Genomic DNA, 15,620 nt, shown 5'->3' with positions numbered 1-15,620 from the left:
CTACAAAGAAATGAGGCACAGAAGGACTTAATGAGTACCAGTGAACTGCTCTGGAGGGCTGTATTCACATCCTGGACTGCAAAAATTCACTGGATTTTGTCTCCTGAATTGCTGCAGTGCACCAACTGATATCGTGCTGGAAAAATAACCCACTTCAATGTAAGTAAACCAGGGGTTTCTTTGGATGTAAACACAAATTTCAAATTTGCAGGGCAATAATAAGACTTGATCACCAAATGCAAACAGTAACTATAGGGGTCAATTAGTGACCTTTGGGCATCAGGTAGAACAAGTCCCTGCTCACCACTGGTGGGACATATTTACAGGATTCTCACCATCTGCTACAAAGTTTGTGAACACTTTAATCCATCCCCTGGTTAAATCAGTAATTATACTGATTTTATGAAAAATATGCAGTTGTTGTCTCTGGGATCAATTCTAAGAAGTTGTTTCTCCCGTGTCTCTGCCCTGCCCAGGGATCAAAGGACCGAAGGAAAGGATGAGAAGTTGCCTGAGAATGGAGCCCCGGGGCTGCTGGCCCTGAGGAGCAGGGTAAGGGCTGGGTGTGCTCAGGGGCCCTGGCTAAAGGCTGCAGGTGCAGTGGGTGTGTGCTGGGCCAAGGCAGCCAAGGTGTGTGCAGCTGTTCCGTGCCCTCCACCCTTGGCCCCGCCGGGGCGCCTGCCCAGCGCTCCAGGGGTGGCCAACGGGGAGCTCACGGAACCTGCCCGTGCCCACGGCCCCACAGTGCCAGGCCTGGCCTAAAGCCGGCTTTGTTGGGCACAGCCTGGCCAGCGGGACCCCCTTGGAGCCGCCCCGCAGCCTCCCCTGGGGTGGAGGCACCCGCAGGAATTGTCCCGGGGCCGGAGCCTGCGGGATCGGCTGCCCCGGGGCTGCCGGGTGGGCTGGGGGGGAGCGGGAGGGGGCCGGGGGGGGCATTTCTGCTGAGCCACAGTTCTGCCTTGCTCATTGCCTTTTGTATCCCCTAAATCTGTAGCCCGTGTGCTGGACTGTGTTTGGGCTGTTCCTGTTATTCCATGACTGGGGAGGAGTTGTTTTCTGGAGTGCCCTGTCTGTCAGCAAAACACCAGGCCCAAAGGATCCTGGCAAGTGCAGCCCTGGAAGAGTCAGGAATACTCAAAAATGCACCAGTTCTCAGGAAGTACAACTTTGTAAACCATTTATGAAGCTGAAATTCCGCAGCCTTGAGCTGTTGGCTCCCAAATAATAGTGGAGGGAGAGGCAGAAAATGCCACTGCTGCTGGGGCTGAACTGTCTGCAGTGACTGGGCAGGGCTTGGCCCTGATGTCTGAGTGCATCTTTAGGATAGATCCCAACTGTCAGCCCTGGCTCCATCCCTTGAGAAGATGGTGCTCCTGCAAGCCCAGCTGCTGTGCTGGTGGTCCTGGGGGCACCCCTTGCCCTGGCCTGTTGTCAGTGTGTTTGTGTTGCAGCTCAATAAAGTCCCTTTCAGTGGTGACTGTGTCATTTTGGTGTCAGTTCCTCTCCCCTGCTCCAGTGGCTGCATCACTGGCTTGTGCCTAAAGGAACTCTTCCCCTGCAGCAGTTCCCTGCTGCTCTCAGACAGGGTGGAGTTGAGGCCCCTGAGCAAAGGGAAAAAGGATCCATCCAAGGCAGGCCCGTGCTCACCCCCTGCCTCCCTCCAGCCTCCTGTGTTTCCAGTTCCCATCCCTGCTGGACACACAGCCTGTTCCCAAACAACCCCTGTTCCTGTTCTCTCTCCGTGTCTCCCCTCACACCTCCCCTCCTCTAATCTCCAGCTGCCCAGGCCCCTGTTTTTGAGGGGCATTCCCGGGCTGCTGCCCCCCAATTCTTTAAAAATGAGGTGCCAAGAGCCCCAAGTGCAGAGAGGTCTGCAGGGAATCAGTGCCAAGAGCTGCCCGTGCCTGCCTGTGTTCCTGCAGTTCTCCTTCCTGTTCTCCCTGGGCTGGAGAGACCTGCCTGCCCTGGGTTTATTGGAGCAGAGGGATGGGATTAAATTGGTGCAGAAGGGATGTTCACAGACATGTTTTCTGACAGGCAGTGCCATTTTCCTTTTGCCTTTCCCAAGTTTTTCCAAGTGCTGCCCAGCACGGGGGTCCGTGTGCTGGGACAGTGATTGGCAGCAGGAAGGGGAGCCTTGGCCTCACCTGCCCAGCTCAGGTGGGTGGCACAGAATTGGGGTGGGCTGGCAAGGCATGAACACATTTCTGAGTTCTGGAGTGCCTTGAATCCTTTCCCTGTCAGGTTTCTCTCCCTCATTTCCTGGGCTCCATCGTCCCAGGTGTCTCTGTCCAAAGTCCAATGGCAGAGGATTGACTGACTCCCAAGGGGGGTTTGGAATGAAAAGGGTTCTGTTCAAATGGGGCAAGGAATGCAAGATGAGCCTCCTTTTAGTGCCTGAAACAGGTAGGAATAAAAATGCTGGAAAAGGCCACGTTTCATTTGTTGTCCCCCCTGGATTTTTCATGGTTAAAACTCTCTAGTGAGCAACTGAACAGAAGGGTGAAGGGCAGGAGCCTTTGACTTGCCCAGTGCCCTTAATTGCCTTGTTCTCCTCTCTTCCAGGCCAGGCCAAAGCCCTGATCCAGCCCATCTCTGCCAAGTGCCCTGGGCTGGGAGCAGCCAAAGGCAAGAGGCTGCAGCCCCGCCGGCCGGGCTGGGGGCTCCTGGTGCTGCCCGTGGGGTGGGGTAAGTCACAGGGACACCTTTCTCTCCTCCTGGTGTTGGCATTTGCTCCCTGGGCACTGGATGTGTAAGGAAGGAGGGAGTAGCAGGGAAGGGCAGTATTTCCAAACTGTCTGAATGTTGCCCCCAGGTCTGGGATGGAGCAGCCAGGGGGGTGGTTGGGTTTGGCCTGGGCCGGTCAGGATCAGCCAGAAAGGACCCACCAGACCCTGAACCCTCACTGGACATGTCCAGCCCCTCAAGTCATTAGTTTTCAATCGAGGACAAAGTATTGGTACTTGCTTCTGATCTGTGGAGAATTTCCTTTGGAATGATCAACCAGAGAGTGTATCAGTGCAAAGCATCTTTTTGGGTCTTTTGTTTGTTTGTTTGTAATTTCCTCTCTGGCTTCAATGAGTTTGGTGTGCTCCTGTTAAGGAAGCAGCCTGTTTTTATCTTGAAATTTGGGGTGGTTTGGTTTGTTTAGGGTTTTTCCCCCCACTGACTCGGGCCTTCCGTGCATAGTCCGTGTTGTCCCGCAGGACTGCTTTGGTTCTGGGTCAGAGAGAGAGAAGGGAAGTGGCTTTTCCTCATCTGGAATGTTTCCAAGCAGAAGTGGGGTGTTGCCTACCCAACTGCCTCCAAGTCCTGATGGACTGGAGTGATGAGTGCTCTCAGCACAGGTTATTTCTTGACATTGTGTGGCTTTCCCTCAGCTGTGGGTGAGGAATTGTGCAAGCAAGGCCTGTGTGCCCGTGGGTGTCTCCCGTGGGTGTCCGTGTGGCAGGGCTGGGACAAGGACTCGTGCAGGGACCCAGCTGGCACTGGAGCTGCTGCCATCCTGAGCCACTGCCAAGGGCTGGGGAGAGACCATCTGGGAGGCTGTTCCCGGGATTCCATTGGAGCTGGATCTCCCTCCAGCTGCAGCAGCCAGGGGAGGGTTCTTCCTTGGGCAGCCCAGTGGCTTCTGCTCAGGCTGGCCCAGAGTGGGGCTGGGGCAGGTTCTCCAGGGAACTGGAGCCAGCCCTGAAGGGGCCCTGGAGAGCAGGAGCTGCAGGGACTGAGGTTTGCAAAGCTGGGCTGAAGTTTGTCAAAGCAGCAGAACATTCTCATTCCTGGGGGTTTGTGGGGTCCGTGTTGGTGCCCAGGAGAACTGGGTCAGACTGGCTCTGTGGTCCGAGAGCTGCCCCCCTAAATGTGGTAGGCTGTGTGTGCTGGCAATGAAGTGCTAGCCCAGAGGCTGATGGTTTCTGTCTCCAGGGATGCCCAGGACGCTGCTAATGCCCAGGGATCTGCTCTGGGTCCAGGCTGTCCGTGCTGGAGGGCCCTGGTGGCTGCAGTCCCTGAGCCCGCAGAGACAGAGGGAGCCCCGGCCCGAGTGGCCTTTGGCCCCTTGTCCTGAATTTGGGGTGAGCCTGGGAGCGTGTGGAGGGTGAGAATGAGGGCTGTGCTTCCAATGCATCATCCCTGGGAAGATCCTGTTGTTCCAGAGCGCTGGGGACAGTTTGGGCTTGGCAGCTTCAGAGCTGGGTTGGAGCAGCCCCTGAAAAGAATCAGGAGAGTGGAGGTTTGTCCCAGTGGTGCTTTCACACCCCACTGGACAGTCTGGGCTTCGTGTTTGAGGTTGTCCTGTATTTGCTCTGCAGAAAATGTGCCCTTCCCAATTCAGCCCAGCAGATCCCCAGGGCTCTGACGGGAATATTTGTTCTTTCCTTCCCTTTGGGATAACTTCATCTCCAAACTGCCGTGAGCAATTCCTTAATTTCTGCTGGAGAAAACCAAGTGTCAGAGGCAGTTTGCCAAGGAGGCCAGAAGTGTCTTTGGAGCAGAGAGAACGAACATTTTGGGATAAACTAAGGCAGTCATCAGGGGACAGGTAAAACTTGAGAAACTCCCCAGGGTGGAGAATGAATATTTGGAGGTCAAAAGGAGGTAGTCAGTGGTGAGCAGGTGGGGAAAGTTTTGAGAGTGAACTTGAGGTGGTCTGTAGGGTAGAGCAGGAACATATTTAGGTATACATGAGGTGATCAGCTGTGGAGAGGTAGGGAAATTTTGGGGGTCCCACTTGATCAAATCTGCAGGGCAGAGAATGAATATTTGGAGGTCCAAAAGAGGTAATCAGGAGTGTGCAGGTAGGGAAGACTCTGGGGAGAGAATGACTGTTTTTTGTTCAAAAAGAGGTAATCAGGAGTGGGCTGGAAGGGGAAAGTTTGGGGGTTAAAAAGGAGGTTCATTCTCTCCAGGGCAGGGAATGAACACACTGAGGTAACCTGAGGTAGTGAGTGGGGACAGACACAGACAATTGTGGGTGTTATAGTTCAGGTGATCTGCTGGGCAGAGAAGGAATGTGTTGAGGTAAAGATGAGGCACTCGGTGGCAGACAGGTGGGGAGAGGTTTGAGATAAGCCTGAGGGGTGTGTGGGGTGCAGAATGACCCTCTGTAGGTACGAAGGAGCTGGTCAGACGTGGACAGGTAAGGCAGATGTTGGGAGTAAAATGTGGGGCAATCTGTCCCAGAGAGAATGAATATTTTGGGGTAAGGTGAGGCAGTCAGTAGTGGGCAGGGAGGGAAATCTTGGTTTGTCAAAGCTGAGGTAATGTGCAGCAGAGAGAATGCACCTCCTGGGGTAAACTGGGGTAATCAGTAGTGGACAGGTAAGGAGGTTTTGGGGGAAACTTTGAGGTCATCTCTGTGGCAGAGGATGAATGTTTGGAGGTAAAAATGAGGTAATAAGTAGTTTGCAGGCAGGGAAAACTGTGAGGGTAAGTGTGGATGTCACCTAGGGGAGAAAATGAGCCTTTTGAGGTCCAGTAGGCAGTCAGTGGTGGGCAGGGAGGGAAAATTTGTGTTTGTAAAATCAGAGGTCATGTGGAGGAGAGAGAATGCACCTCCTGGGGTAAACTGGGGTAAACCTTGCAGACCTCCAGGGAAAATGTTGGGGGGTAAAACTTGTGGGAATCTGCAGGGCAGAGAGTGACTCTTCTGAGGTGAAAATGAGTTCCTGGGTGGTGGAGAGGTGGGGAAAGTGTTGAGAGTAACCTGGAGGGGGTCTGCTGGGTAGAGAATGAACATCTTGATGTAGAAATGAGTTGCTGAGATGTGGAGAGGTCGGGAAAATGCAGTGGGTCCAGTGTGAGGTCACCTGTAGCAGAGAGGATGTGCCTCCTGATGGACACTGAGGCAGTCAGGGGTGGGCAGGAGGGGAAACCTTTGGGGGTAAAACTTGAGGGAATGTCCAGGGCAGAGAATGAATATTTTGAAGGATAAATGAGGTACTCAATGAAGTATTCATTGGATTGCAGAAATGTTTTCTGAAACCTGTCCCCTTCTTTGTGCCTTTTGCTGACAGACCTTCTCTTTCTGCCTTTGAATTTACAGCCTCTGTGTGGCTCCCAGCCAGGAAAACCTGGGATAACTGAGGAGGGACAGAGATGAAGGTTTTATCTACACACTTGGGGTAATTTCTAGGGGATACAGCAACTGTTTGCCTAGCAAACTGTGTTTAACCACATTGGACCAAGTTGTGTTTGCACCAGCTGGGGCCAGAGGTACCAGGCAATCCAAAGCAAACCCTGCTCAGCCTCTAAATCCCAGGGGAAGTTCTCCAAGCTGCTCATTGAGGGACTACAGATACATTGAAATGGAACCAAGAGCACTACTAAGTTTCCCGGGAATCCCAGGATTGCTGTCCTAGAATTTTGAACAGGTTTTTAAGCTTTTTATGACAATAAGGGCTTCCTTCCTTTGATTGAATCCTGCGGTAGGATTTGGGGTTTCTTTGGATTCTGAATCCCTCCCAGTGGCCCTGACACTGGTCAGAGCTGGCAGGACAAACAGAGTCAGAGCTCCTGGCAGGCACAGGGGCTTTCCCCCAGAGTGGATCCAACTGCTGCCCCCAGCCTGGCCCGGTGGGATCTGCTTTGGCTCCCGGCTTCTGCCAGAGGCAGAATGTGTTCCCTTGATTGGAATGAGGATCCCGTAGCTTCATCTCCTGGAGGTTCCCTGGGCAGCTGATCCGCTCTGCCCCGTGTCCTGCTCTCAGTTCCTGCCCAGCCAGAGCCAACTGTGCCAAGGGCACGAGCACTCCCAGCCTGGATAGGGAACGGGGGACTGGCTTGTGCACAATTCACCTAGAAAGTCAAACGAGGGGATTGTTGGAGTATCTGGCTCCTTAGGGAACCTGCTGGCAGTAGAGAACCACAACCCCAAACCTCCAGCTGTGGGTGGAGTCGGGGAATGTAAACCAGCACAAACTCATCCCCCAAAATGAACCGTGGGAGAGCAGGACCAAATAAGGGTCAGTGTCCCTGTGGAAAGGCAAAAGGAATCTTTTGGGACTTGGATTGTCCCCTTGGGAGATGGAGGTTGCTGGGATGCAGAGAATGCCCTCCCTCAGGCTGCCAAGATCTCTCAGTGCAGCAGCTTTGGCCGACAGGGCAGCACAAAGATCGTTCTCTGCGGGGCCCAGGTTTGGGTTCCGGTGTCAGCTTTGCAGGTTTGGATGAATTCTACCTACAGCCCGCAATTCCATGGGGAATTCCTGCTGGAACAGCCTCCCAGTGCCTCCTGGAGCCCGGATCTTCCCCTGCAGAGCTGCTGCTTTAATGCCAGGTTTGCCGGGAAGCAGCCGCGGTTCCAGGTTTGCTCAGCGGGATCGGGACAAGGACAGGTTGATATTCCACAGGCTTTGCTGTTTATAACCCTCCTTCCCCAACCCCGCTGGTGTCCCGGGGGGACTTGAGCGAGTTCCCTGGAATTGGGCCGATTCTCCGCCCCGGGCCGGGCTCCAGGGGATGTGTTGGCCCGGGAGAAGGCGGGGGCCGGACGCGCTCCCGGCCCGGGGCGAGGCAGCCCCTGAGCACGGGCGAGGACGTCTCTCCGGCCGGGAAGCCGCTGTCCCTTCGGAGCCTCGGGAGCGGCCCCGGGGAGTTCTTTTCCCCGAGGAAAGGGATGCACATCCCTGCCTTCAGGGCACCTCGGCTCTGCCCCACCTGTTCCAGCTGTCCACGGGTTCTGCGGTTGCGGTTGGGTCCCCGAAAAACTGCGAATTGTCTCCAAGCCCAACATTCTCCAAGCACCCCCTTTTCCTTTCAGGCATCTCCGAGGGCTCTCGCTCGGGATTTAGTGCCGCTGAGGGCACATGGCCCTGGCTTTAAGGCTGCTGCTGGCTGCTGGCCTCCGGCTGGAAGGGCAGGGATTTGGGGCGGGCGGGACACACGCGGGGGGCGCGGGGGAGCTCCGGGAGGTGGGCCCTGGGAACGGCTGCCCGCGCTGCTCTGCAGCCCCGCCGTGCCGACACTGCCGAGGGCCGGCTGGATTCTTTGGGGCCTTCTGGGCTGGCGCTGGGGCGTGTCCAGGGTGAGGCATCTCAGGGGGCCCGTTCAGAGCAGCCCCCGGCTGAGGAGCCGCGGGCAGCCCTTTCCCCGTGCCCACCCCACGGGTGCTGTAGGGCACAGCTCCGGGGCACAGCTCCTCCAGCCCCTGGCAATAGGAAGCCCAAGCAGGACTGGGTCACTCTCTGTCGCTCCGGCGTCCTCCCGGCCCGCGTTCCCTGCCCAGCTGGGACTGCCTAGGGAGCCCCGAGAACATTCCTGGCGGGAAGCAGGAGCCGCCGAGGGCTCCGTCCAACTCCGGGCCCGAAAAGCGGCCCCGACCTGAGCACCCCCAGCATTTTGGGATCCAAACGCTCACCTGGAGGAGACGACCCCCCGCAGGCGGGACCAGGCGGCGACACTCGAGCAACGCCTTTGCCTCGGAGCGAGGGATCCCTCCGGACTGGGTTGGCTCTTTTATCCCTGGAAATGAGCTCGGTTGTCGCACGAGCACCTTTGCAGCCGTTGGGTGAATCCCGGGCAGGGCCGGAAAATTTCCCTGTGCAGGGCAGCGATGAATTGGTGCCCGTCCCCAGCCGGGCACAGCCCAGCCGGCCGCGCTCCCTCCGGCCCGGGGCTGCGAAGGGCTCCTGCCGAGATTGAATAAAAGCGCATTTCCTGACTCTATTTCTCTGCGGTCTTGCCCCTCTTTTGACTCGCGCAGCACCGTCCGGTTGGACATTTCTTGGTTTCCTCCCCCGTAGCCGTTTCCCTCCCAGGCAGGACCTTCCCCGTCTGCAAATAAAGAGGAAATGTTTCAACGGGATTTTGAAAAACCAGAGGGTTTGGCCCGGGAGGGAGCGAGTTGCCGAGGAAACAGGGGAGAGGAAGGAGAGCCTCAGGTCCCACCTGACAGATGTCAGATGAGCCGCACCTTATGGATGGCAGGGCAAAGAACAGCTGTGGGTAATTGCCCAAGTTCCGCAGGCAGAGCTGGGAGCAGCCTGTGCCCGACCCGCGGCACGGTCAGTGCCAGCTCCTGGGGCCGCCTGAGGACAGACACAGGGACACGGGGACAGACGGGCAGCTCTGCTCGGGGTCCCGGAGCACGGGAGGAACGGAGAAAGGGCTGCCCTCGTTCTTCCCTGCCCCGGCAAACCCCCGGCTCCCCGCGGCCGGAGCGGGCCCGTGGCCGGAGCCCCGGCGGGGCCCAGAGCCCTCGTTCCCGGGGGGCCCTGCGGGCGGGAACCCCCGCGGCCGCGGGGAAGGGGGAGGCGGGCGATGTTCTCCCCGGGAGCGGGTGCGGTGGCCTCGGGGGTGCCCGAGCGGGAGAGCTCCGATCCCGCTGGGGGTGCGGGCGGCACCCCTTCTCGGGGGTCTCGGGGTCGGCCCGGCGTGTCCCCGCGCCCCGGCCGGTCCCAGCCCCGGCTCCGCGTCTGCACGACGAAAGCGCCGCCGTTCTCCCCCGACCGGGCCCCGGCAGAGCCCCGGCCCGAGCGGCCCCGCCGCGCTCGGCCCCAGCGCCCGCCCCGGAGCGGCTCTTCCCGCCCGCGTTGCCGGGGGCACAGGCGGCGAGACCGGGCTGGGATGAGCCCGGCACCGATCCTGGTCCCCGTCCGGGTGCCGAGCCCCATCCCAGCCCCAAGCCAACCTCGCTCCTCCGGTCGCGGTCCCGGTCCGGATCCTTGTCCCGCTCCTCCTGCCGAGCTCCCTCGCCAGCCTCGGTCCTCCGACGCGCCGATCGCTCCCGCAGCATCCCGGTACGAGCTTCCTGCACAAGCTCGGGACGAGCGCGGCTCTGCCGGCTTTGAACGGCGCGGCCGGGGCGGGGCCGGGGCGGGGCCGGGGCGGAGCGGGGCCCGCACAGGTGTGCGAGGCGGGGCCCGTCCAGGTGCGCGGGGCGGGGACGGGCAGGGGGCGGGTCGGGGCGGGGGTATTTAAGCGCCGGAACTCGTCCCCGCCGCCATTTGCTCGGGCGGTGCGCGGGGAGGCGGCATCGCCGCGGGAGCCTCTCGCTGCCGCGGCTCTTTTGCTTCGCTTTCGTTTTTACTTTTCTTTTACTTTTCTCCCTTTTTTCCGTCCCCTCCCTTCCTCCCCACCCTCCACCCGCTCCCCGCACGCCGCCTCTCCCCGGCCGCTGTCGCTGCCCTCCTGCACAGCCCGGCCCCCCCCTGCCCCCGGCCCCCCCTGCCTGCCCCTGCTCCCCCCTCGCTGCTCCGCTGCACAGCCCGACCTGCCCGCACCCCCGCTCCGTCCTTGCCCCCCGCCCGTCCCGTCCGCCCCCCTGTCCCCCGGGCCGTGTCCCCGCAGCCGCGGGCTTGGGGGCGCCGCTTTAATAAAGCCGCGAGGGCCGGAGCCGGCGCCCCCCTGGATCCCCCCCACGGGGCCGGGCCCGCTCGGCGGGTCCCCCCTGCAGTTCCCAAGCACCGCCCGACACCGCCGGGGCTCCGGCCCGTCCCGACATCACACGGGGGGCTCCGCGGGCGGGGGGACGAGGGGGAGGCGGGGGGGCAGGGGATGAGGGTCCCCTCCGGAGGAGGGGGGGAAGGGCGGGGGCCGGGGGGGCTCGGGGAGAGGGGCGGGGGGATCCCCTCCGGAGGAGTGGGGTCCCCGGGTGGGAGGGGCCAGAGGGGGGAATTCCTCCCGCTGCTCCCTCCCACCTCGGGACTCCCCCCCCGGGGGGCGATCGGGGGCGGGGCCCCCTCCGGAGAAGGGGGGTCCCGGGGGAGGAGGGGGGAGTTTTCCCCCTGTCGGGCCCCTCCCACCCCGGGACTCCCCGCCCCGGGGGGCGGTCTGGGGACCCCCTCCAGGGCAGTGGGGTCCCGCGGTGGGAGGGGCCAGAGGGGGAACTCCTCCCACTGATCCCTCCCACCCCGGGACTCCTCCCCGGGGGGCGGTCGGGGGCGGGGCCCCCTCCGGGGAAGGGGGTCCCGGGGTGGGAGGGGAGGAGGGGCGAGTTCCCCCTCTGGCCCCTCCCACCTCGGGACTCCCCGCCCCGGGGGGCGGTCGGGGGGACCCCCTCCAAGGGAGTGGGGTCCTGCGGTGGGAGGGGCCAGAGCGGGGAGATCCGCCCTGCGATTCCTCCCATCCCGGGACCCCCTGCCCGGGGGGGGGAAGGCGGGGGGGGGGGAAGGCGGGGGGGGGGGAACGACGAGGGGGGAGTAGTGGAGGAGAGGGGGTGGGAGGCAAGGGCAGGGGGGACGGGGGGGGAACGGGGGGGGGACGGGGGGGGAACGGGGGGGGACGGGGGGGGGACGGGGGGGTGAACGGGGGGGCTAGGGGGGGGACGGGGGGGACGGGGGGGGAACGGGGGGGGAACGGGGGGGGAACGGGGGGGGTAGGGGGGGGACGGGGGGGACGGGGGGGTAGGGGGGGGACGGGGGGGGTAGGGGGGGGACGGGGGGGGAAGGGAGGGGAAGGGGGGGGACGGGGGGGGAAGGGGGGGGAAGGGGGGGGAAGGGGGGGGACGGGGGGGGAAGGGGGGGGACGGGGGGGGAAAGGGGGGGGAAGGGGGGGGTAGGGGGGGGAAGGGGGGGGAAGGGGGGGGAAGGGGGGGGGTAGGGGGGGGTAGGGGGGGGAAGGGGGGAGGGGGGGGGTAGGGGGGGGTAGGGGGGGGAAGGGGGGGAAGGGGGGGGTAGGGGGGGGAAGGGGGGGGAAGGGGGGGGTAGGGGGGGGAAGGGGGGGAAGGGGGGGGTAGGGGGGGGAAGGGGGGGGGAAGGGGGGGGGTAGGGGGGGGGAAGGGGGGGGTAGGGGGGGGAAGGGGGGGGAAGGGGGGGGTAGGGGGGGGAAGGGGGGGGTAGGGGGGGGAAGGGGGGGGAAGGGGGGGGGTAGGGGGGGGAAGGGGGGGGGAAGGGGGGGGGGTAGGGAGGGGGGAGGGGGGGGAAGGGGGGGGAAGGGGGGGGTAGGGGGTGGGGGAAGGGGGGGGAAGGGGGGGGTAGGGGGGGGAAGGGGGGATTAGATTCTTAGAGATTCTTATTGATTCTATTTTATCTTTGTATATATATATATAGTGTTTATATAAAATTACTAATGAAAAACTATAATATATTGAAATTTATAAGCAAAAATGATTGCTTGTACAACAGTATGTAGTATGAGTTAATAAACTGTAGCTACTACGACATATTATGTAATGGTAATTCATATACAACGTATAAAGTGATTACATTAATTGTATGTTCTATTAAGACAGTAACTTTTTGGGGGGTTTTGTACTTTATGTTTTATACATGTTACATATATACAGAAAACTTTTTCATATGTAATAAAAAGACGCATGTACTCGTATGGGAGAAAGGGGGTAAAAATTATTAATTAGGATATCGAAAATATTAATTTTTAATTATTACTTGATTTAAAGACGTATTGTTACAATTGCAGCTTACGTTTAATCACTTATCAATAAAGAATTAATCTATTAGATTTTAATACAGAATGTTATCATATATTAAATTATTTACTGTTTAAGGATATGCTTTTAAAAAGTTATGAATATTGTTTTTCATATTTATATTATTTATAAAGGTTTCGAAACGGTATGTATAATATATATACAGTGTACGAACATATATTTTAAACGATTCTTCCCACCCCTTCTCCCGCCTTTCCCCCCACCCCTCCTCCTTTCCCGCCCACCTCCCCACCCGTACCCCCCCCTCCTCCAGGGAGGGAGTCCCGGGGTGGGAGGGATCAGTGGGAGGAGTTCCCCCTCTGACCCCTCCCACCCGGGGACCCCCACTCCTCCGGAGGAGGGCCCCCTGCCCCCCCGCCCCTGCCCCCGCCCTCCTCCCCCCTTCCCCCGAGCCCCCTCCTCTGGAGGGGAGCCCCCCTGACCGCCCCCCGGGGCGGGGAGTCCCGGGGTGGGAGGGGGCCAGAGGGGGGAACTCGCCCCACCGCCCCTCCCACCCCGGGAGGGGTCCCCGCCCCCGATCGCCCCCCGGGGGGGGGGGAGTCCCGAGGTGGGAGGGAGCAGCGGGAGGAATTCCCCCCTCTGGCCCCTCCCACCCGGGGACCCCACTCCTCCGGAGGGGATCCCCCCGCCCCTCTCCCCGAGCCCCCCCGGCCCCCGCCCTCTCCCGCCCCGGAGCCCCCCCCCCTCGGCCCCCCACCCTTCCCCCCCTCCTCCGGAGGAGGACCCTCATCCCCTGCCCCCCCGCCTCCCCCTCGTCCCCCCGCCCGCGGAGCCCCCCGTGTGATGTCGGGACGGGCCGGAGCCCCGGCGGTGTCGGGCGGTGCTTGGGAACTGCAGGGGGGACCCGCCGAGCGGGCCCGGCCCCGTGGGGGGGATCCAGGGGGGCGCCGGCTCCGGCCCTCACGGCTTTATTAAAGCGGCGCCCCCAAGCCCGCGGCTGCGGGGACACGGGCCCGGGGGACAGGGGGGGCGGACGGGACGGGCGGGGGGCAAGGACGGAGCGGGGGTGCGGGCAGGTCGGGCTGTGCAGCGGAGCAGCGAGGGGGGAGCAGGGGCAGGCAGGGGGGGCCGGGGGCAGGGGGGGGCCGGGCTGTGCAGGAGGGCAGCGACAGCGGCCGGGGAGAGGCGGCGTGCGGGGAGCGGGTGGAGGGTGGGGAGGAAGGGAGGGGACGGAAAAAAGGGAGAAAAGTAAAAGAAAAGTAAAAACGAAAGCGAAGCAAAAGAGCCGCGGCAGCGAGAGGCTCCCGCGGCGATGCCGCCTCCCCGCGCACCGCCCGAGCAAATGGCGGCGGGGACGAGTTCCGGCGCTTAAATACCCCCGCCCCGACCCGCCCCCCTGCCCGTCCCCCGCCCCGCGCACCTGGACGGGCCCCGCCTCGCACACCTGTGCGGGCCCCGCTCCGCCCCGGCCCCGCCCCGGCCCCGCCCCGGCCCCGCCCCGGCCGCGCCGTTCAAAGCCGGCAGAGCCGCGCTCGTCCCGAGCTTGTGCAGGAAGCTCGTACCGGGATGCTGCGGGAGCGATCGGCGCGTCGGAGGACCGAGGCTGGCGAGGGAGCTCGGCAGGAGGAGCGGGACAAGGATCCGGACCGGGACCGCGACCGGAGGAGCGAGGTTGGCTTGGGGCTGGGATGGGGCTCGGCACCCGGACGGGGACCAGGATCGGTGCCGGGCTCATCCCAGCCCGGTCTCGCCGCCTGTGCCCCCCGGCAACGCGGGCGGGAAGAGCCGCTCCGGGGCGGGCGCTGGGGCCGAGCGCGGCGGGGCCGCTCGGGCCGGGGCTCTGCCGGGGCCCGGTCGGGGGGAGAACGGCGGCGCTTTCGTCGTGCAGACGCGGAGCCGGGGCTGGGGACCGGCCGGGGCGCGGGGACACGCCGGGCCGACCCCGAGACCCCCGAGAAGGGGTGCCGCCCGCACCCCCAGCGGGATCGGAGCTCTCCCGCTCGGGCACCCCCGAGGCCACCGCACCCGCTCCCGGGGAGAACATCGCCCGCCTCCCCCTTCCCCGCGGCCGCGGGGGTTCCCGCCCGCAGGGCCCCCCGGGAACGAGGGCTCTGGGCCCCGCCGGGGCTCCGGCCACGGGCCCGCTCCGGCCGCGGGGAGCCGGGGGTTTGCCGGGGCAGGGAAGAACGAGGGCAGCCCTTTCCCCGTTCCTCCCGTGCTCCGGGACCCCGAGCAGAGCTGCCCGTCTGTCCCCGTGTCCCTGTGTCTGTCCTCAGGCGGCCCCAGGAGCTGGCACTGACCGTGCCGCGGGTCGGGCACAGGCTGCTCCCAGCTCTGCCTGCGGAACTTGGGCAATTACCCACAGCAGTTCTTTGCCCTGCCATCCATAAGGTGCGGCTCATCTGACACCTGCCAGGTGAGACCTGAGGCTCTCCTTCCTCTCCCCTGTTTCCTCGGCAACTCGCTCCCTCCCGGGCCAAACCCTCTGGTTTTTCAAAATCCCGTTGAAACATTTCCTCTTTATTTGCAGACGAGGAAGGCCCTGCCTGGGAGGGAAAAAGCTACAAGGGAGGAAACCAAGAAATGTCTAACCGGACGGTGCTGCGCGAGTCAAAAGAGGGAAGGACCACAGGGAAATAGAGTCAGGAAATGCGCTTTTATTCAATCTCGGCAGGAGCCCTTCGCAGCCCCGGGCCGGAGGGAGCGCGGCCGGCTGGGCTGTGCCCGGCTGGGGACGGGCACCAATTCATCACTGCCCTGCTCAGGGAGGTTTTCCAGCCCCGTCCGGGATTTCCCCATTGACTGCAAAGGTGCTGGTACAACGTCCCTTTCCAAGGATAAAGAAGCCAAACGAGTCCGGAGGGATCCCTCGCTCCGAGGCAAAGGCGTTGCTCGAGTGTCGCCGCCTGGTCCCGCCTGCGGGGGGGGCGTCTCCTCCAGGTGAGGGTTTGGATCCCAAAATGCCGGGGTGGGCTCAGGTCGGGGCCGCTTTTCGGGCCCGGAGTTGGACGGAGTCCGTGGACAGCTGGAACAGGTGGGGCAGAGCCGAGGTGCCCTGAAGGCAGGGATGTGCATCCCTTTCCTCGGGGAAAAGAACTCCCCGGGGCCGCTCCCGAGGCTCCGAAGGGACAGCGGCTTCCCGGCCGGAGAGACGTCCTCGCCCGTGCTCAGGGGCTGCCTCGCCCCGGGCCGGGAGCGCGTCCGGCCCCCGCCTTCTCCCGGGCCAACACATCCCCTGGAGCCCGGCCCGGGGCGGAGAATCGGCCCAATTCCAGGGAACTCGCTCAAGTCC

The 15,620-nt window shown here is 62.4% G+C and overlaps 1 protein-coding gene across 1 annotated transcript; it reads right to left on the bottom strand.

Annotated features, from left to right (window-relative positions):
• Nucleotides 1-8,557: 8,557 nt before the first annotated feature.
• LOC127464714 (translation initiation factor IF-2-like) lies at nt 8,558-9,774 on the bottom strand. Its single transcript, XM_051775183.1, has 2 exons — nt 8,887-9,774; nt 8,558-8,772 (listed from the first exon to the last, which is right to left on the bottom strand). The coding sequence occupies exon 1, from the start codon at nt 9,731-9,733 to the stop codon at nt 8,897-8,899; it is 837 nt and encodes a 278-aa protein (XP_051631143.1). The 5' UTR covers nt 9,734-9,774; the 3' UTR covers nt 8,558-8,772; nt 8,887-8,896.
• Between the last annotated feature and the right edge of the window lie 5,846 nt (nt 9,775-15,620).

Source organism: Manacus candei, unplaced genomic scaffold (assembly GCF_025592945.1).
Source record: "Manacus candei isolate 608988 ecotype Guabito, Panama unplaced genomic scaffold, ASM2559294v1 h1tg000262l, whole genome shotgun sequence".
Lineage (NCBI taxonomy): Eukaryota > Metazoa > Chordata > Aves > Passeriformes > Pipridae > Manacus > Manacus candei.
Note: the sequence above shows the minus strand (reverse complement) of the source record. Positions and strands in the feature narration are given on the sequence as shown.

Bases quoted from the DNA above. Each gene is read 5' to 3' on its own strand.
- LOC127464714 (XM_051775183.1), bottom strand. From the start codon at position 9,733: ATGCTGCGGGAGCGATCGGCGCGTCGGAGGACCGAGGCTGGCGAGGGA.